Source organism: Zootoca vivipara, chromosome 5 (genome assembly GCF_965207765.1).
Source record: "Zootoca vivipara chromosome 5, rZooViv2.hap1.1, whole genome shotgun sequence".
In the NCBI taxonomy this organism is placed as follows: domain Eukaryota; kingdom Metazoa; phylum Chordata; class Lepidosauria; order Squamata; family Lacertidae; genus Zootoca; species Zootoca vivipara.
In genome coordinates, this window is record NC_142588.1 from 57,884,733 (window position 1) to 57,902,434 (window position 17,702).

The 17,702-nt window shown below is 42.6% G+C and overlaps 1 protein-coding gene across 1 annotated transcript; it reads right to left on the reverse strand.

The window, feature by feature from the left end:
• Positions 1–713: 713 nt before the first annotated feature.
• SAG (S-antigen visual arrestin) lies at positions 714–15,216 on the reverse strand. Its single transcript, XM_035133731.1, has 15 exons — positions 15,109–15,216; positions 13,184–13,244; positions 11,884–11,928; positions 11,059–11,252; positions 10,088–10,147; positions 8,782–8,849; positions 8,327–8,462; positions 7,720–7,804; positions 6,918–6,990; positions 6,473–6,610; positions 5,519–5,596; positions 5,134–5,157; positions 3,670–3,734; positions 1,805–1,814; positions 714–801 (listed from the first exon to the last, which is right to left on the reverse strand). The coding sequence occupies exons 1-15, from the start codon at positions 15,214–15,216 to the stop codon at positions 714–716; spliced, it is 1,233 nt and encodes a 410-aa protein (XP_034989622.1).
• Positions 15,217–17,702: the final 2,486 nt, after the last annotated feature.

Here is a 17,702-nt window from a genome sequence, read left to right on the forward strand (position 1 = left end):
CTGGATTTTATAGATCAGGCTTGTAAGGCACTGAATACAGTCTTGCCCTCATTCACCAGAACATACATTCTTCCAGATTCTTGCATTTTACACACAGTAAAATACTCCATACCTCTACCTCATAAGAAATGGCTGGCAACCAGGCCCAGAATGGTTGCATTACAAGTTAAATGGCAACACACCTGTATTTGCCACTATATGTACATAAAGCAAGGTAAACACACCAACAGAGGTAATGCTGATGATCAATACAAACACATGCTTATTGCCTCCAACATATTTAATATTTTTTTATATGAACACATACAAAATGTAATAGATGAAGCACTTTCAAGTTCTTTCTTGTAGGTTGAATGGTTTCAGTTCCTTCCTTTTTTAAAGTTCAAGCAAACGAAGTAGCACCCCCAGCCTTCAATATAATTCAGGGGCATGGGTTTGTTATGCTAAGCAGTTTTTTATTTTCTAAACAAATAATACTGGATTCACTCTTCACGCTGCAGCTAGATGTTTATTGTGAGGCAACTGATTTAAATAAATACCACCACCACAATCAAGTATTCTGTTTCTTTATTCTAAAAAAAGGGTGGGAAGACCAGTGTTAACCGACATAAAAAAGAAAACCCTCCTGCTGTTTAATAGAATTACTTCCCTCTGTGTTTGCCATTAGACACAAATTGTGTGGCTTCCATAGCTGGCTCACCCTCCTTTTTCTGTCATTCCTCATTTAGTGATTCCGCCTTCTCATCCTCATCTTTCAGCTGCTGGCGAGAGAACTCCTCAAACATGAGGTCACCTTGGTCACTAAAAAAGATAAAGGTTGCTTTCAAAATTGCATTCTTCTTGGTATTTGGATACCTCTGCATCTATTTTCCTTTGGAACCTTTAGACTAGCACACAGTCAGTTTACACCATTTTCACACAACTTACAAATGCATTTTAGCGTCTCTTGCAGTATTCATTTACTGTATTTAGATTTTTAAGACTGCCCCTTCATCCGATAAGATCCCAGGGCAGAGTACAAATAGCAGAATCAAATCGAACAGCACTTGCCACTATATGTAGCATGTAGCATAATAAATAATAAAACAAAATGATTAAACCATGCAACCATTCAGCAGCAGACATAGGAATGCCCACATCAAAGCTTAAACATGTCCCCCAATTGCCTGTGTGGAAAGGTTTCTCATCCTTCGCGCAGCTTCAGTAAGGTTGCTGCATCATTTCCTCACAATAAGCCATTCCCTGGAGCTTAGGCAGAAGTTTAGCAGGTCATCCCACAGAACCCTTTCTGACTATAACTAGGGCATTGGGCAACTGGGGCAATATAAAACTAACAGTCCATTTCTATGCATATTTCCCCTATATGTAAATCCCATTAGATTTCATGGAGCACATTCTAAAGAACATAATGTTTGTATAGACTTTTTACAGTCCAAAGTTAAGCATGCCCAGTGGCATATAATTTTGCTATTAGACTGCAATTTAATACATGCTTACTTGGGAGTAGGTCCCATTTACAAGTACACACAGGTAGGGTTCCAGCTATATAATATCTATCAACATCTCATGAGACAATAGCTGCAAATACTTCACTCTCCTATATCACACAGCTGTAGCTTCACAGTGTTTGTATGCCTTAAAACGCAGAAAGCTCTGAGCTGAATCCAGCTGATAAACAGAATCAATTTCCACTGTCCTCATGCTGCAACTTTAATAAAGTTTGTTTATGAACAAAGTCATTGCTCATGAAGGAATAAATATTTCAGGGCAGAGTTGGCTAGAAATATAATGAAACAATGCTTACTTTTCTTTTCCTGTAGTCATTGGTGCGCATAAAGAAGAAAAGAGGGATAAAGGCTTAACTAAATACGTTGTCTTGATTTTGATTCCTTAAAGCAGTCGGCAAATATTGCAAAGTCCATTTGAAGGGGGAAATATAAGTTACAAAATCTTAAGTTACAGTGCCCTACAGGTACAACTATGCAACAGGTGTGTGACCTGACAATAAGTCAGTGACCCAGGCTCCTCGGGCCATGCATAAAGCTTGGAAAGGAGAGATAACAATCTGTGCCTCTCTGTGCCCTGAGGTGAAAGGAGGGAGGGAGAGAGAGAGAGAGAGAGAGAGAGAGAGAGAGAGAGAGAAAGAAAGAAAGAAAGAAAGAAAGAAAGAAAGAAAGAAAGAAAGAAAGAAGGAAGTTTCATTCTCTTCAATGGATTTTCATTGAACCACAAATTTATGGCAACCATGTAGTGGTCTCAAAGCTTGTCCAGCTGCACTCATTGCACCAAAATACCGGTATTCTTTACCATCAACAAAAATTCAAAAACCATATTTGGGCAATACCTTAATCATGCCAGCCAAAATATTACAAAACAAATGTTCAGTTTAATCATTGTGCTCTTCATCATTTGCGGTAGTTGATTTGTAGTAGACCTCAAAATTATTGTTTTATTAAACTTTGAACATTCCATTCTGTTTTTTGAAGCAGGGGGTGTTATTGTGTGCATTGTACAGATGCAAACTGGAACCTAACTGACTTGTCCACCGTCATACTAAGTTTTCGGTACTAACCGTAGAAAGTAATTCTAGAGGAAACATGAAACAAGCTTGTTGTTGTTGTTGTTTAGTCGTTCAGTCGTGTCCGACCCTTCGTGACCCCATGGACCATAGCACGCCAGGCACTCCTGTCTTGCACTGCCTTCCGCAGTTTGGTCAAACTCCTGTTCGTAGCTTCGAGAACACTGTCCAACCATCTTGTCCTCTGTCGTCCCCTTCTCCTAGTGCCCTCAATCTTTCCCAACATCAGGGTCTTTTCCAAGGATTCTTCTCTTCTCATGAGGTGGCCAAAGTATTGGAGCCTCAGCTTCACGATCTGTCCTTCCAGGGAGCACTCAGGGCTGATTTCCTTAAGAATGGATAGGTTTGATCTTCTTGCAGTCCATGGGACTCTCAAGAGTCTCCTCCAGCACCATAATTCAAAAGCATCAATTCTTCGGCGCTCAGCCTTCTTTATGGTCCAGCTCTCACTTCCATACATCACTACTGGGAAAACCATAGCTTTAACTATACGGACCTTTGTCGGCAAGGTGATGTCTCTGCTTTTTAACAAGCTAGGATTGCTCATATGACTGGATTCCAAATTGACTGATTGAACTTTGAATTCCGCCAGCTCTGCAATGCAATTAGAGCAGAGCTAGAGAATTGTTGGCTCTCCAAGTGCTGCTGAACTACGCCTCTCATATCTTCGATCATTAGCTGCGGCTGATAGGAGTTGGAGTCCAACAATATTTGGAGCGTCAAAGGTTCCCTGCGGCTGATTTTTTCTTAATAAGAAAGTTATTGCAAGCATAAATGTGAGAGTACACACACACAAAAGATTTCAGGGTAGAGTAAGCCCCACTGAACTCAGTGGGACTTCTGTGGAGACATGCATAAGATTGTGCTTCAAGAGCACAAGAACTTCTGCTGGAAAATATGAAAGGAGAACCATCTAATAGCATCCCTCTTTCTGCTCCATCTGAAAACACCCCTCCCTGTGATTAAAATCTCCCTTAGAGCTGCTTACCATTTCAATGGAAGAATAATTTTCTAGCTTTTCAAAAAGACTTGAGGGTATCATCAGAATATTAAAACAATGCCCCAAGCAAGGGCAATAATATCCTACTGACCTGTTGTGTTTACCTCCTCTCGCTTGGGGTGCATGAGACGGAAGGGAAGATCCATGGCTACCTCACTGTGTGGAGAGGGGAAAGAAAGTAGGATGATACCTATATAGCACCAAACAACCTTAGCAGTTCCCCACACTATTTGATTTATCCAGTCATTAAAGGTAAAGGTAAAGGGACCCCTGACCATTAGGTCCAGTCGCGGACGACTCTGGGGTTGCGGCGCTCATCTCACTTTATTGGCCAAGGGAGCCGGCGTACAGCTTCCGGGTCATGTGGCCAGCATGACAAAGCCTCTTCTGGTGAACCAGAGCAGCACACGGAAATGCCATTTTCCTTTCCGCCGGAGCGGTACCTATTTATCTACTTGCACTTTTATGTGCTTTTGAACTGCTAGGTTGGCAGGAGCTGGGGCCGAGCAACGGGAGCTCACCCCGTCACGGGGATTCGAACTGCCGACCTGATCAGCAAGCCCTAGGCTCTGTGGTTTAGACCACAGCGCCACCCGCGTCATTACCCAGGTCTAAATGTATGGGGGCTATTTCACTCAGAGTAGTCCTGCTGAAATGAACGAACATGACTAAGTTAGGGCCATTAATTCCAGTAGGTCTGCTCAGAATAAAGCTTAGTTCAGGCATAGGCAAACGTGGCCCACCAGATGTTTTGGGACTACAACTCCCATCATCCCTAACTAACAGGACCAGTGGTCAGGGATGATGGGAGTTGTAGTCCCAAAACATATGGAGGGCTGAGTTTGCCTATGCCTGGCTTAGTTGAATGCTACCCTATACCTATAATCCTCCACAAATAATCAACAAAGTGTTTCTTGTAAAGGCATAAGAGTCCAGGGTGCAGATGGGAAAGGCATTGGGTCTATTTCTACCCCACCTTTCAATCAAATTGTTCCCAAGGAGATTGTTGCTAACACTTTTTTATTATGATTGCTTTCCTCCTGCTGCATTCTTTTGCTATTAATTGTTGATGTAGTTTATATTTTTATTTGAAAGCATTGTTAATTTTACTATAGAAAGGTAAGATATAAATGTATTAAGCGAGTAAATAATGATAGAATACAAATACAATAATTAATGACCAGTGCCTGGTTCCAGTTAATTGGGTCCTCCCTAACAAGAGGGCATGTGTTGCGGGTGGGACCTGGCAACCTGACCCTGTGTTGTGGGTGAGAACATTGGAGGGGCCACAACACCCTATTGGTGGCCTCTCAATCTTGGGAGCAATTGGGCCTGAGTGACGGCAGTCAAAGCGATTGAGGGACCACTATTTAACCGCTGCACGTGCCCAGAATTCTCGGGGGGGGGGGAGGAATGTGCTTTAAAAGGTATAATGTGTAATAAGAGTAAAAGGGGAAGGTCCATTTTCAGATAAGCCTAGCAATATAATCAAATGTTGCAAGAGCAAGGCAGCAGCGGCGGCGGCGGGGGAACAGAGAAAATCTTACAGATTTACCTGGAAATGAAATCTCCTAGCAGGCTAAGATATAATCAAAAATAAAGATCAAAGCTTACAAAATTCCATAGCAAAGTCAGACAAATTTCATATGCTCTTCATACAGAATGTAGCTCAGAATTATCCATGCTTGCATCACTCACGTACACCTTCTTCATTTGGCTTGGCAGCATCTACTTACTACTTTTAAGGAAGAACATTCACACAAATATTCACCATTTTACAAGACTGCTAATTTCTTAAGCATGGAACCAATGTGTTAGAGTTGGCTATACTGTACAATCTAAAGCAATGAGGATTCTGCATCCTCATTTTGTTGCCATGACTCACAAAAGCACCTATTGCAATAATTTTTAACTACAGGATACTGAATAACCTCTCTTACCCTGAGACAGTGAGCTTCACCTTTATCTTGTAAGCAACCAGGATCCCCCAAACTGTCTTGTCTAGCCCATCTTTAATACTATTGGGGATAAAAAGAATAGAATAATGACATGCAACTTCAGCAACTTATTGTCCAACAGGAAGGAGGATCCTCCCAGGGCAGTTACACTAATTGAGAAGGTTCCAAGGCAAGATTGATTCTAGGTTGAATTCAACTAAGCATACAAGAAGCTTCTGCACTTACATTTATTGCTTAACACAACAATAGAACTAGTTACAGGTAGGTAGCCGTGTTGGTCTGGCGTAGTTGAAACAAAATAAAAAAATTCCTTCCAGTAGCACCTTAGAGACCAACTAAGTTTATCATTGGAAAGCTCATACCAATGATAAACTTAGTTGGTCTCTAAGGTGCTACTGGAAGGAATTTTTTTATTTTGTTTCGACAACAATAGAAGACACCCTATTCCATATTCCACAGGCTGTATACACGCAACACTTCATTCCAGAATCCGTGGAGATTGAGTAATTGTTTTTTTGTATGTAGTCCACACACAATTTAGATCTTTTTTTTTTGTCCATGAATAGTACTTTTGAGGAAACTGGCTTCATTTTGAAAATAAACATTTATTCTGCATTACCCTGCAATGTGTCCATTTGAAAACAGATGTAGTCAGTACCGATGACAGTACCCAAGGATGTTGTGGTCATATGCCAAGATCGTAATCATCAAGTCCTTCTTCCTTCATTTGGGGCATGGGCAAGGAGGAAAAGGTGTGGGTAACCTAAGCAAGGGGAGGATTTTCAAATGCATATCAAGGTACCATACTCAGGATCTAGAATTAATCTAGATGGAAAGCAGCATGTTGAGGATGAGCTTGAATGAATCCAGATTGAGGGGGGAAACCTACAGTTTTCTGCTACAAATGGGTTATATGTCTATACATATTCAACTCACATGGTGCTAGAAGCCAAGTTGGTGTCTTCATCTTTTAGCTTCCCATCCAGGGCTATGCCTTGTTTTACTCGATTGTTTGACAGCAAAGGTAGAACTGTTATAGTCTTTGAGATGATGCAGTTGGGCTGTACCTTTTCCCTGGAATACACATTGCAGGGGATTAAAGAGAATAAAAGTTTAATTCTGGAACAGAAAAATAGCTGGCCAAAATTCAACCTTCCAACTTCAGTAGGATCCAGATGAGGGGGCACAAAACATGAGACGACCAGTTGAAGAAGGGAGGGAGGGGGATATACATCTTAACAGAAAGATGCAAAGTTAGACCTCTGCCAGAGCAGGAAGCAAGACAATGTATAGGTGTGGATTTCTATGTTCTAGTGAGGTAGGCAGCTAAAGGGAATGTAACAGAAGGGGAAACTGCCAGAGCAGCTTAGGATGCACTCACTCTGCCTCTTCCAGAGCTACTGTCTTGGTGTAGAAATCACTGGAGTACAGTACCACATTGGCAACTTGTTCCACTGAGGAGGGAACGAGATGGGAAATTACCAACTGGAAAACCAAGAGGGTCTAGCCTACTTCCCATAATTCTTCTGAGGATTCTGAAGGAAGTTGTCGCTTCTCTGTATGCCTCTGTTTCCCCTGTACTCTATTGTTTGTGGCATCATATACAAAATTATGGATTGGTAGTAATTTTGCTTTGGCAGACTGCAGGGAAACATGCTTCCAAGGCAAAAAAAACCGGCAGTTCTTGCAAAACTAAATGGAGATCCTTTCACACTGAAAGTGCTGGGTTATCCCAACGCCACCATCACTGCCCATTATCACATTATGGGCCCCTCTAGACTGCTGCTTTGTTGCAGGAGTATTCTGCCACATATTTGACATGATACTGTAATAGTACATTAGTGGTGGATTGATTCTGCTTTAGTTTGTTTAGTGATGCTTTCCTAGGGCTGCCCAGGTGAGCTGTAGTGCAACAAAAGCAGGACAAAAATAAACCAGAACATTTGCGGCTTAAAAAGTTACAGGATATCAGCAGGACATTATGAGATATACACTGATTGGAAATGGAGCAGTGTGACACCCCCCCCAAATGTTGCAGGTGTGAACCATATTAAAAGTGGAATTATGTGTGACTCCCCTGATAGCATTGTGGGCATAAATAATCATGGATGCTCTATCCTTCTACCCTGCTATTACCTGATAACAAACATCTCATGGCATTATGGGGGAAATTAGCATTTTACCTGACACACTGATCTTCTTAACCACCTTATCAGAATTGTTGATCACAGTCACCGTAACAGGGATCGCCTCACCATGGTAAAAGACCTGGAACAATTGGACTGACTTAGCAGGAGGGTTCATCTGGTCTACATAAGACATCTTTCATCTTCTATGCATTTGCATGGTCAGCCTCTATAGGAAAGCCATGGACCTTGTTTATATCTCCTGAGAGTTAGCAGAAGGCTTTATTACACCAGACATCCGAGGGCTGATCCATACCATACATTAAAAGCATATCCCATTAATGTTTAAAGCACATGTCTTTTCCCCTCACAAGAGTCCAGGGAAATGTAGTTTCTCCCCACAGAACTACAATTATCAGCACCCTTAAACTGCAGTTCCCAGGAGTCTTTAGGGGAAGCCATGTGCTTTAAATGTGCCCTGGATGTCCTTTAAATGTATGCTGTGGATCTATCCCCAGTTTCTCCCAATAAGAACTGTTGTTGCAAATAGTCTCAAAGCCCTTGAGCAGTGGTCTCTTAAATAGGAGATCAAATAACTCAGAGATGTAAAATGCACACTTTTTAAAAGCCAGAGCATTAATTTCCAAATGCAAGACCAGCTCACCTCTTTGCTGAGGCATGCCTTCAGGTGCAATGGTTTCTTTGACAGGAAAAAATGCCAGCTGGTCTCTGCATGAGGCTGGGGTCCTGGCACTTCTGGAGCACACTGGACTTTGCGGATCAGCAGGCGTGCGGAGTTCCTAAGGAGAAAAGAACAGGTTTGTTTCTGTGCTGAACTGCTGGTGGTGGCGAGCAGTTGTGGAAGCAGTAGTGCCAAGCTGTGAAATAGGGATGAAAGAGGTAGCACCAAAGGCAGTGACAGAAGGTCTTTTACTGCTACTACAAGTCATCCTTGGTAAAGCAGCAATAGGGTGCAGGGAGCGGCACACAAAGTAAGTAGCAATTCCTCTTCTCCCCCTACCCAGAGATTCAGAGCAGGCTGTTAATTAAATATAGCTCCTTATTCAACTGCTCCATTTCCCCCATTTTCCATCCAAGATCTGTCAAACAAAATGTTACCTCTTGAGAACCTTCTCCTCCACATTTTCTGTCGAGAATGCTTTGACCTCAAAATCCACCCCGCAGCACTGCAAGGAAAGACAGGGTGACAGGTTATGGCTGTTGGGCTTGGGCGTATTAAGCATCTGCATGTAAAAGAACACATCCAATAGCCAATTTAAGAGTCAAACCATGTGTTACATTAGCTATGTAGCTGTATTGCCATTGTGGGGATCCCGGTAATGTCCGGACGTATGGCAACCCTAGTGGTGGTGGTGGTAGGGGTGGGGTGCTTTAACTCTCTGCACTCCAGGATGGTCCCAGTCCAGGTCAGGGGCCCCACACTCTCAATTTGCACAGGAAGAAAAGCTTCCTATGCATCTGCCATGTGTCATATGCACAGACCTTTTCAATACAGGTGCACATTCATTGAGAAATCCCATCACCATTTCTGCCTAAAGCAGGAGACATACCATTGGGCCTTAACTGGAAGGAGATAGGATGTATTTAAAAATGGGTGTGCTCACTTGGTTTTTATAAACTTGTACTCCACCTGAGGGACCCAGGTGGCGCTGTGGTTAAACCACTGAGCCTAGGGCTTGCCAATCAGAAGGTCGGCGGTTCGAATCCCTGTGACGGGGTGAGCTCCCGTTGCTTGGTCCCAGCTCCTGCCAACCTAGCAGTTTGAAAGCACGTCAAAATGCAAGTAGATAAATAGGAACTGCTATAGCGGGAAGGTAAACAGCGTTTCCATGTGCTGCTCTGGTTTGCCAGAAGCGGCTTTGTCATGCTGGCCACATGACCTGGAAGCTATACGCCGGCTCCCTCGGCCAATAATGCGAGATGAGCGCGCAACCCCAGAGTCGGTCACGACTGGACCTAATGGTCAGGGGTCCCTTTACCTTTACTCCACCTGAGCACATCACAGAGTACCTTCACATGAGTTTGTTTTGCTGGCCCTGGGAAGGTGAGAAGCAAACCAAACATAGGGAAAAGGCCGTCGCTTAGCTACGCTTCCCTAGGGAGACCCACAATATTATCTAATACCGTACACAAACTTTCACACGACATGTTCCTTTTCAGTATTGCCTGATATTTTTTGTTAAGAGAGTGTTGCAAAAGTTATTGTCTTACTTGCTATTTGTGTCTAATTCTGTGGGGCCAGCTGTGTTCAACATGCACTTGGAAAACAGTTCCCCTGTAACAAACTTCCACTAGGGAGCATCATGTCACATCAGCAGCAGTGAGAAAACTATGGGAGCAGATGCTAATTCTTGGGTTTTACTTTCTTAGTAAATATATACAATCCCGTTCCCACAGTTCTCACCTTCCCGACATCCTTGGGAGCTGGCTGCAAGCATACTGAGCAAGGTAGATAGTCTGGAAACTGTAAGGGTGAGGAAGACAAAAGACACTGGTCATTCAACTGCATGCTACAGTTAGTTTAGCTGCTACAGAAGTTTAGTTCTTGAGGGGCAGCTATATTCTCCACTGTCAGAAGCAACAGGCAGTCTGCCTCTGAATGCCATTTGCTGTGAATCACAAGCGGGGAAAGCGCTATTGCTTTCAGGCTTCCAGTGGGCACCTGATAGGCCATTATGAGAACACGATGCTGGACTAGATGGCCCTTTGGCCTGATCCTGCATGGATCTTCTTACATTCTTAAAGGTAAAGGGACCCCTGATCGTTAGGTCCAGTCACGGACGACTCTGGGGTTGCGGCGCTCATCTCGCTTTACTGGCCGAGGGAGCTGGTGTACAGTTTCCGGGTTGTGGCCAGCATGACTGAGCCGCTTCTGTCAAAACAGAGCAGTGCATGGAAATGCTGTTTACCTTCCCGCTGGAGCTTGCACTTTGACAGACATCTACTTGCACTTTCGACAGGCTTTTGAACTGCTAGGTTGGCAGGAGCAGGGACCGAGCAACGGGAGCTCACCCCGTCGCGGGGATTCGAACTTCCGACATTCTGATCGGGAAGCCCTAGGCTCAGTGGTTTAGACCACAGCTCCACCCGCGTCCTTACATTCTTAAGGTGCTACAAAGCACACACTGCCTTAGGTAATATGAGAGACCCAGCTGAAGGTCAAACCTTACTCAAACCACCTCCTGTATTCTGCCCACCTCATGTATTCTGCTGCTAGATATGAAGCAAAGAGTTGATATTTGGGGTGGAGGGATGAATGTATGTATGGAGACACCTAAAGTGAAAATATGTTGTAAAGCCACTTTCTGACCACTTTCCTATCAAATTGTCAAGTCCAGAATATAACTGAGAGAAGGAGCCCTGCAGAATACTTACTGTTAACACAAAAGGATGTGCGTTTTTACCCAGTTTATTCAGTAGGCATTCCTGCAAGCTGGAGAGCGGCCTCTGTTTTTCTAGCGATGGGTATACCTGCACCATGCAAAAATATAGGTCCTTCCGGAAAGTCAGGCCCATTATATCAATATCTTCTTGCCCATACCGAAAAGCACAAGTGAGTGTCACATACACTAGGAAGAACACACAACAAATGTTACAAACACTGTGCTAAACCAACTAGGGGTATCATCTTCTCACATGGAAATTCTGTGCTTAAAGGTCTGAGAGTGGGCACCTGCAAGCTAGGGCCTGGGACGAAGCTCAAGGTTAAACAAGATCACTTTATGTCTGTCTCAGCTAGCAAAAGAGAGTCAGAAGAAGCTGAGTTCATTTGGTGGCTTTGGTTTTCCACTGCTCTCTTGGGGAGTGCAGGGTGCTGGGGTCACTAAGCTTTTTGGGCCAGTAGGCACATTTGCAAACCAGCTAGAGTACCGTGGGCACATGCTGCAGCCAGGAACAATTTGCAATCTGTTATACAGGCTGCAATACAATGCTTCTTTCAAGCCTGATTTAATAAAGATTCTGTCAGCATGCATCTACCAGAAGATTGTATAAAATGGACATGTGAATGCATTTGGCACTAATTACTGTTGTTATACTAACATTTGGGACTAGAGGAATTATACACCTCTGAAAACATGCTTGGTAACCAACAGGGGCCTTTCTTTTCCTGAGTGGAGTTTGTGTAAATCTAGAGACATTTTAGCTTTAAAGCTGGATATTAATACTTAAATCTATAAAACACCAATAAAGTCATCTGACCTTTTTTCTCCTTTACAATATCAGGATCAACCAACACCACACCATCTGTATTGAGAAAGCACAGAAAAGAGCTACTCTGGGACACTGAATACTCAAGCTTTATAAAAAGAAGTATGGATGGCTAGAATACCGACGGCTCTTTGAGACATTTAAGCAATATTTTTTAAAAATGGATTTAACGACGAGCCCTCAAAATTAGAAAAAGAATTGTTAAATAACAATATCAAAATTATTTCCAGAAAGTACCGACTCCTCCTTGACTGGGAAGTCAAGGAGGAGGAGGTGAAGGCGATAATGATTAAATGGGCGCAAGACATTGGACGCACCATTATGATGAGTGAATGGGAAACTCTTTGGAAAACTAACATGAATTTTACGGCATGTTACACAATTTGATGAAAATGCAGTTCAGGTGGTACCTTACACTATCAAAACTCTCCAAGATGTATAAAAGTATTTCAGACAAATGTTGGCGGTGTGGAGAAACAAAAGGAGATATGTACCATATGTGGTGGACATGCCGAAAAATTGAAGAGTTCTTGAACCTCATCTATGATGAGATGAAAAAGATCTTTAAATTAACATTTGCAAAGAAGCCAGAAGCATTTCTACTTGGAATTTTAGGCAGTGATATCCGCAAAAAATAGAAGAGAAATCTTTTTATATGCAACAGCCACTGCTTGGTTATTAATTGCATCGAACGGGAAAGGGGGGAAAGTACCAACAGTAAGGGAATGGCAGAATAAGTTATTAGACTATGCAGAATTGGCTCAATTGACAGATAAAGAGGAAATACTAAACAATCATTCATGCAAAAATGGGATATGTTCAAGAAATACCTACAAAAATATAACAACGACATAACACCTATGGCAGCGTTTGAATGACCCTTGTGTAAATTAAATACTACTATGCAAAGAAAAATGGTACGATATGTTATAAGAAAGTACTAGAAACTATAGTAAGCATAGAGTAAGAAGTATAAGTACATTCAATGTCGTAAATGTAACTTACATCGGGAAATGACGGGAAGACTGTTTTAATATAATTCAGTTTATTGGATTTTTTACCTTGGTTTATTTTTGTTTAGTTAGAAATTATAAGAAAAAAGCATGTACAAATACAATCAATATTTAAAAGAAATGCAATCAATTTTTAAATTAAATCAATATTTAAAGGTATAATTATTTAAGGCTGTACATGTACCTAAGATTGTGTATGGATGTAAATTATTATTAATAATAATAATTTTTTAAAAAGTATATAAAACATAAAAAACTTGAAATCACACTAGGCTTACCCACAGGTTCCACCTCATCTACATGGTCAATGAAATCTCGCTTGCCTATGTAGATCGTAACCTGGAAGACAAGGAAACTCATGATTGGACAAGGCCGCTTCATAACTCAACTTAAGGATGTGATTCAGTTGTAAACCAATGCTAAGCAAAAAGTGCACCTTCAGGGCAGACAAGACTACTCAAACCTCTTGATGCATTAGGACTCAGAAATAATAATAATAATAATAATAATAATAATAATTTATTATTTATAGCCCGCCCATCTGGCCGGGTTCCTCCAGCCACTCTGGGCGGCTTCCAACAAAACATTAAAATACAGAAATCCATCAAACATTAAAAGCTCCCCTAAACAGTAGAGCGTCCGGATGCATTGTACAAAACAAAATACCTATATTTTGGTATAGGACACCCCCATGTATAAGGACACCCCCATTTTTGCAGACTCACTTTTAGGAAAATGTGGGGAGATGGCCCAAAGTTGTTGAACCTCTCCCCCCATGGTTAAAAATACAGATTTGTAAGATGTGTGTGTAAGGATCATTACTATCTCCACAAATTACTTGAGGGACAGCATTTCAGAGGATGGGAGCTTCCACCAAGAAGGCCTACTTCCATGCTCTCACCTAGTGACAATCTGCTGGTTGTGGAATGACCAGTAGGTTCTCCTTGGAACAAATTAAAGAATGGCTTGGTCTGTACTGGCTTGGTATCAAAGATTGTCTTGGTCTGACATGAGGGATGAGGAAGCCTCCATTGGTGCCAATGGGCTCTCCCTGCTGCTGCCACCCAACCTTCCCTTGCTGCACACTGAAATCTGAATGAAAATCCCCCACGCCTACTATTTAATATTTTTACAACTCTGGTGTGCTTCCAAGCTTAGCATCTGTAGGGGAAACCTACATGGAAGACATTTTGTAGGTCGAGGACATAGGTATCAGTTTGTACGATTCTTCCTCCCTGCTTATTGGTACCTTGGGGCTTGGTTTGATTTGTGGTTTGGACTCCAGGGATAAGCAGCAGCAGAATGGGGGAGAGCCTCTTTTGGTCTAGCTGCTGGCTGAGGGCCTGCAGGTAGCAGTGCGCTGGAAGGCTGATTATGCTGACCCAGAATATTGGCCTAGCTTACCAGGTGGGAGGAATTGAGCTCTTAGGCCAGGCCGCCTGAGGCCACTAAGGACCTGGAGTATATACACCTCTCAGATGGGTCTGACCCTTCAGCTTCAATGTAGGCTCTGATCAAGAGGGTGCTGTGTGCTGGCCAACCGGCGTCTCTCTGTTCTCAAACTCTGGAGCTTCTGATAACAGTATACCATTTGGTTCTTGCTGTGTTGTTTTGCTTAAAGACTGCTTTGTTTGTGCTGTCTCTTTAATAAGAACACTGAGCTTCTCTCCATTTGTGCTGCTGTTTGCCAGGGGTGGCCAGTCACTTTGGCTCCTGAGACACAACATACCCTGTGATGGGGTGACGTGATAAGGCTTTGCAAAGCCTTGCCGGGGGTGGGGGGATGCCAAACTCTACAAGTGTGTCTGCAACACCTCCGTCTTGCTGTATTGGGGAGAGTGGGGTGTTATGGAGAGCTTTGCCTCCAACCCCTAGTGATGGAGAGAGACCAATGGCAATGCTGTGCAGCAGAATGTTCTGCTGCCGCTGAAGCCTCCCTTACCTGGATTGCTTCTCTGGCGACAACAAAACTGGTGGGGCACCATGTCTTGTGTTTCTGCCACCTGAGGTGGCTGCTTCACCTTGCCTAATGAGTGGACCAGCTCTGGTTATTGTAATTGAATCCAAAAAGTGCCCTTGCATTTGGCAAGGCAGCATCACATGCACCTTTGTCTCTTAGAAAGATGCACTTCTGTATCAGAAGCTTACCACTGAAACAACTCACTGCTTCCAGTCCAAACCAATTGTCGTGCTAAGTACTCACAGCTTTGTCATGAGAGGTCTTCTTGTAGACATGAGTCTTAAAAGGCATAACATTCTTCACAGAAATTTCAGAAACAGAGACCATCTTTGGAGTGTCGGGGCAGCTCATCAATACGGTTACGTGACCTGGTAAGAAGGAATGTTTCTTGCATCAAGGGATCATTAGATCAGTGACATTCACTTGTGGCATATCATGCTACCCCACCTCATTCTTGTACACATACTTGCATGCACACAATTCCCTCTCTGCTCCTTGGATGAGCAAGCAGATCATCGGAAGGTGGCTATACAACCAAAATTGGTGGAGTCTTGAGTGGGAAGACAGAAAGAATTGCTTGGGAAGTTGGATCATATCCTTAACTGGGATTAGCCAGCCCTGTATTAGAGGTTCAAGCTTGAGATTTGAGTGGTGCTGTTGAAACGTTAATATAGGCTGCTTCCAGACTTTGGTTGCTTCCAGACTATCACTATTTTGCAGGACGGATTCAATAAAGCCGGCAAATGTAGCTTTGTGCCATTAAACCCATTTCAAACTCCCCCCCCCCAGTAAGGCAAGTGACAGGTGGCCAACCAAATGTCCTTTCTGTGGTGTATTCCTGATGATTTGTGCTCATGGTGGTATTCAGGTGGTTATACACAATCCCGCTTTCAACACTGGCTGTGCTTGCAAATGTTTAGGAGAAAAACTGGAGAAACATTGAAAAACTACTTTCAAAGCAGAACAATGTATGGACAGTTCTGTACAAATCCATTACTAATCCACTATTATTGCATCAATGACATGTTGTAGAATACGCCCACAGCTCCTTTCACCCCAAAGTCTGGAGGGGCTGGTAGAAATGCACTTGAATGTGTGGAATGGCAATTGACTAATGGGAGTTGTAGAACCTCTGCGGCAAGAAATCTTAACTGCTCAAAAAGCAGGTAATGTGGAAGCAACCTTAAACATTCATTTATCCTGCAGCACTTATGTTCTGCTCCAATACCGTATGAGCACTGTCTGTTTCTAGTCTACACTACAGTGATAGCCCAGTTTGCAGAAGGGCTGGAGCTTGCTTTGCCACAGTGAGAAATTTTATCATCAGAATAATGCAATTGGACATGGCAGACGGTGACTGCGCAACTTGCAAATTAACCCCTCCTTCCAAAGCGGTGTGTGTGTGTGTGTGTATTAGCACACATATATTTTGGAAGGACAAAATACTCATAATAGCTTTTGAGGAACTTGTGACTGCTTGCTGGGATCTCATAGGAACCATCCAACAGGAGTTCTATGACCCTTGTGTCGCCACTCGGCACCAAGGGAACTAACTGCAGTAGTCAGGATGGAATACTGGAGCCAGGAGCTGCTGATTTCGCTATTGGCTAGCAATGATTTGTCTAACAGCTATTCATCCTTAATGGGAGCTATTTATTGACTGATGTCATCAGGCTGGCTCAACAATTATGCTCCAATGAAGCTCCAATTATGATGTATAGAAAAACTAATCAAGCAATTCTGAACACATTATCTTTCAGTTACAATTCTATTAATTACCATTCTGATAGGATTACATAATCTTATTAGCATACAACTGGTTAACCAAACAGTGTAACTGTCATAGTGATAAGAAACTGTGTTCGCTTTTAAAATGCATTAACATGCTTAGCTCATACCTGCCCCATATATATTCTTTATTGGATTTAAAAGCAGTTTAGATAATATTATAAAAGATACTCTTTTTGAAAAAGCGAAGTACAATGATTTATAGAATACATTAATTCCCATCCCTTGCGTCAATGCCGTACATTCAGTAAGAAAACCCCCCCACAACCATTAGTACCTGTATACATTTATGTTGTCATTTTCCCTCTCTCTCCATCCCAAAATGGAAGCAAAATTGTTGGTTATCAAGGGCATGATCCTCAAGAAATGAAATGAGCTTCTCACCTCCTTTCCATCTATCCAGGTGAGCCAGACGGGGGGGGGGGGTGTCTCTGTGGGGACTCCCTTGCCCCTGACTGATTCTATATTCACATTCACAATTATCTTATAAATCAACTTCATCACAAGATTTCTTACAGAAGCATCCCATGCATGCTTCTTCTGAAGTAACGGTGCTTCCAGATTACCTATTTAGAACATTCATCCTCATTTGTTTGCAGGAAGGTTAGAAGACGTTGTGTCAAAGCAAGCGTTACCCCACACTTCACATGCATTTCCCCATCGCTTTCCTTTTAGCAAAAAAGTCCAACCTTCTGGGGAAGCGGGATTGTTCCACAAGGCCTTCCAAGCAACTATAACAGCACAAACCTGAATTTGTCGGTATGTGGTTGAATGCAAATGGAAAATGGCAACAGCCTGGAAGCACCCCAAGTCTCAATGGGTTCACTAGAGATGATCATTGCTCGCACCAGAGAAATCAAGAGTAGGACATTTACAGGACAATCATAAACATTGTTAGGTACTTAGAAATAGCCCACAGGAGGTATTCTTAGGAATGCTGTCTTAGGTAGCAAATTTACAACAACAACAAAAATCATACCTGGTGGAATTCCAAATACCCCAGCGGTTGAGGGAAAGAGAAACTTCCAGGAGCAGTAAAATGAAGACCC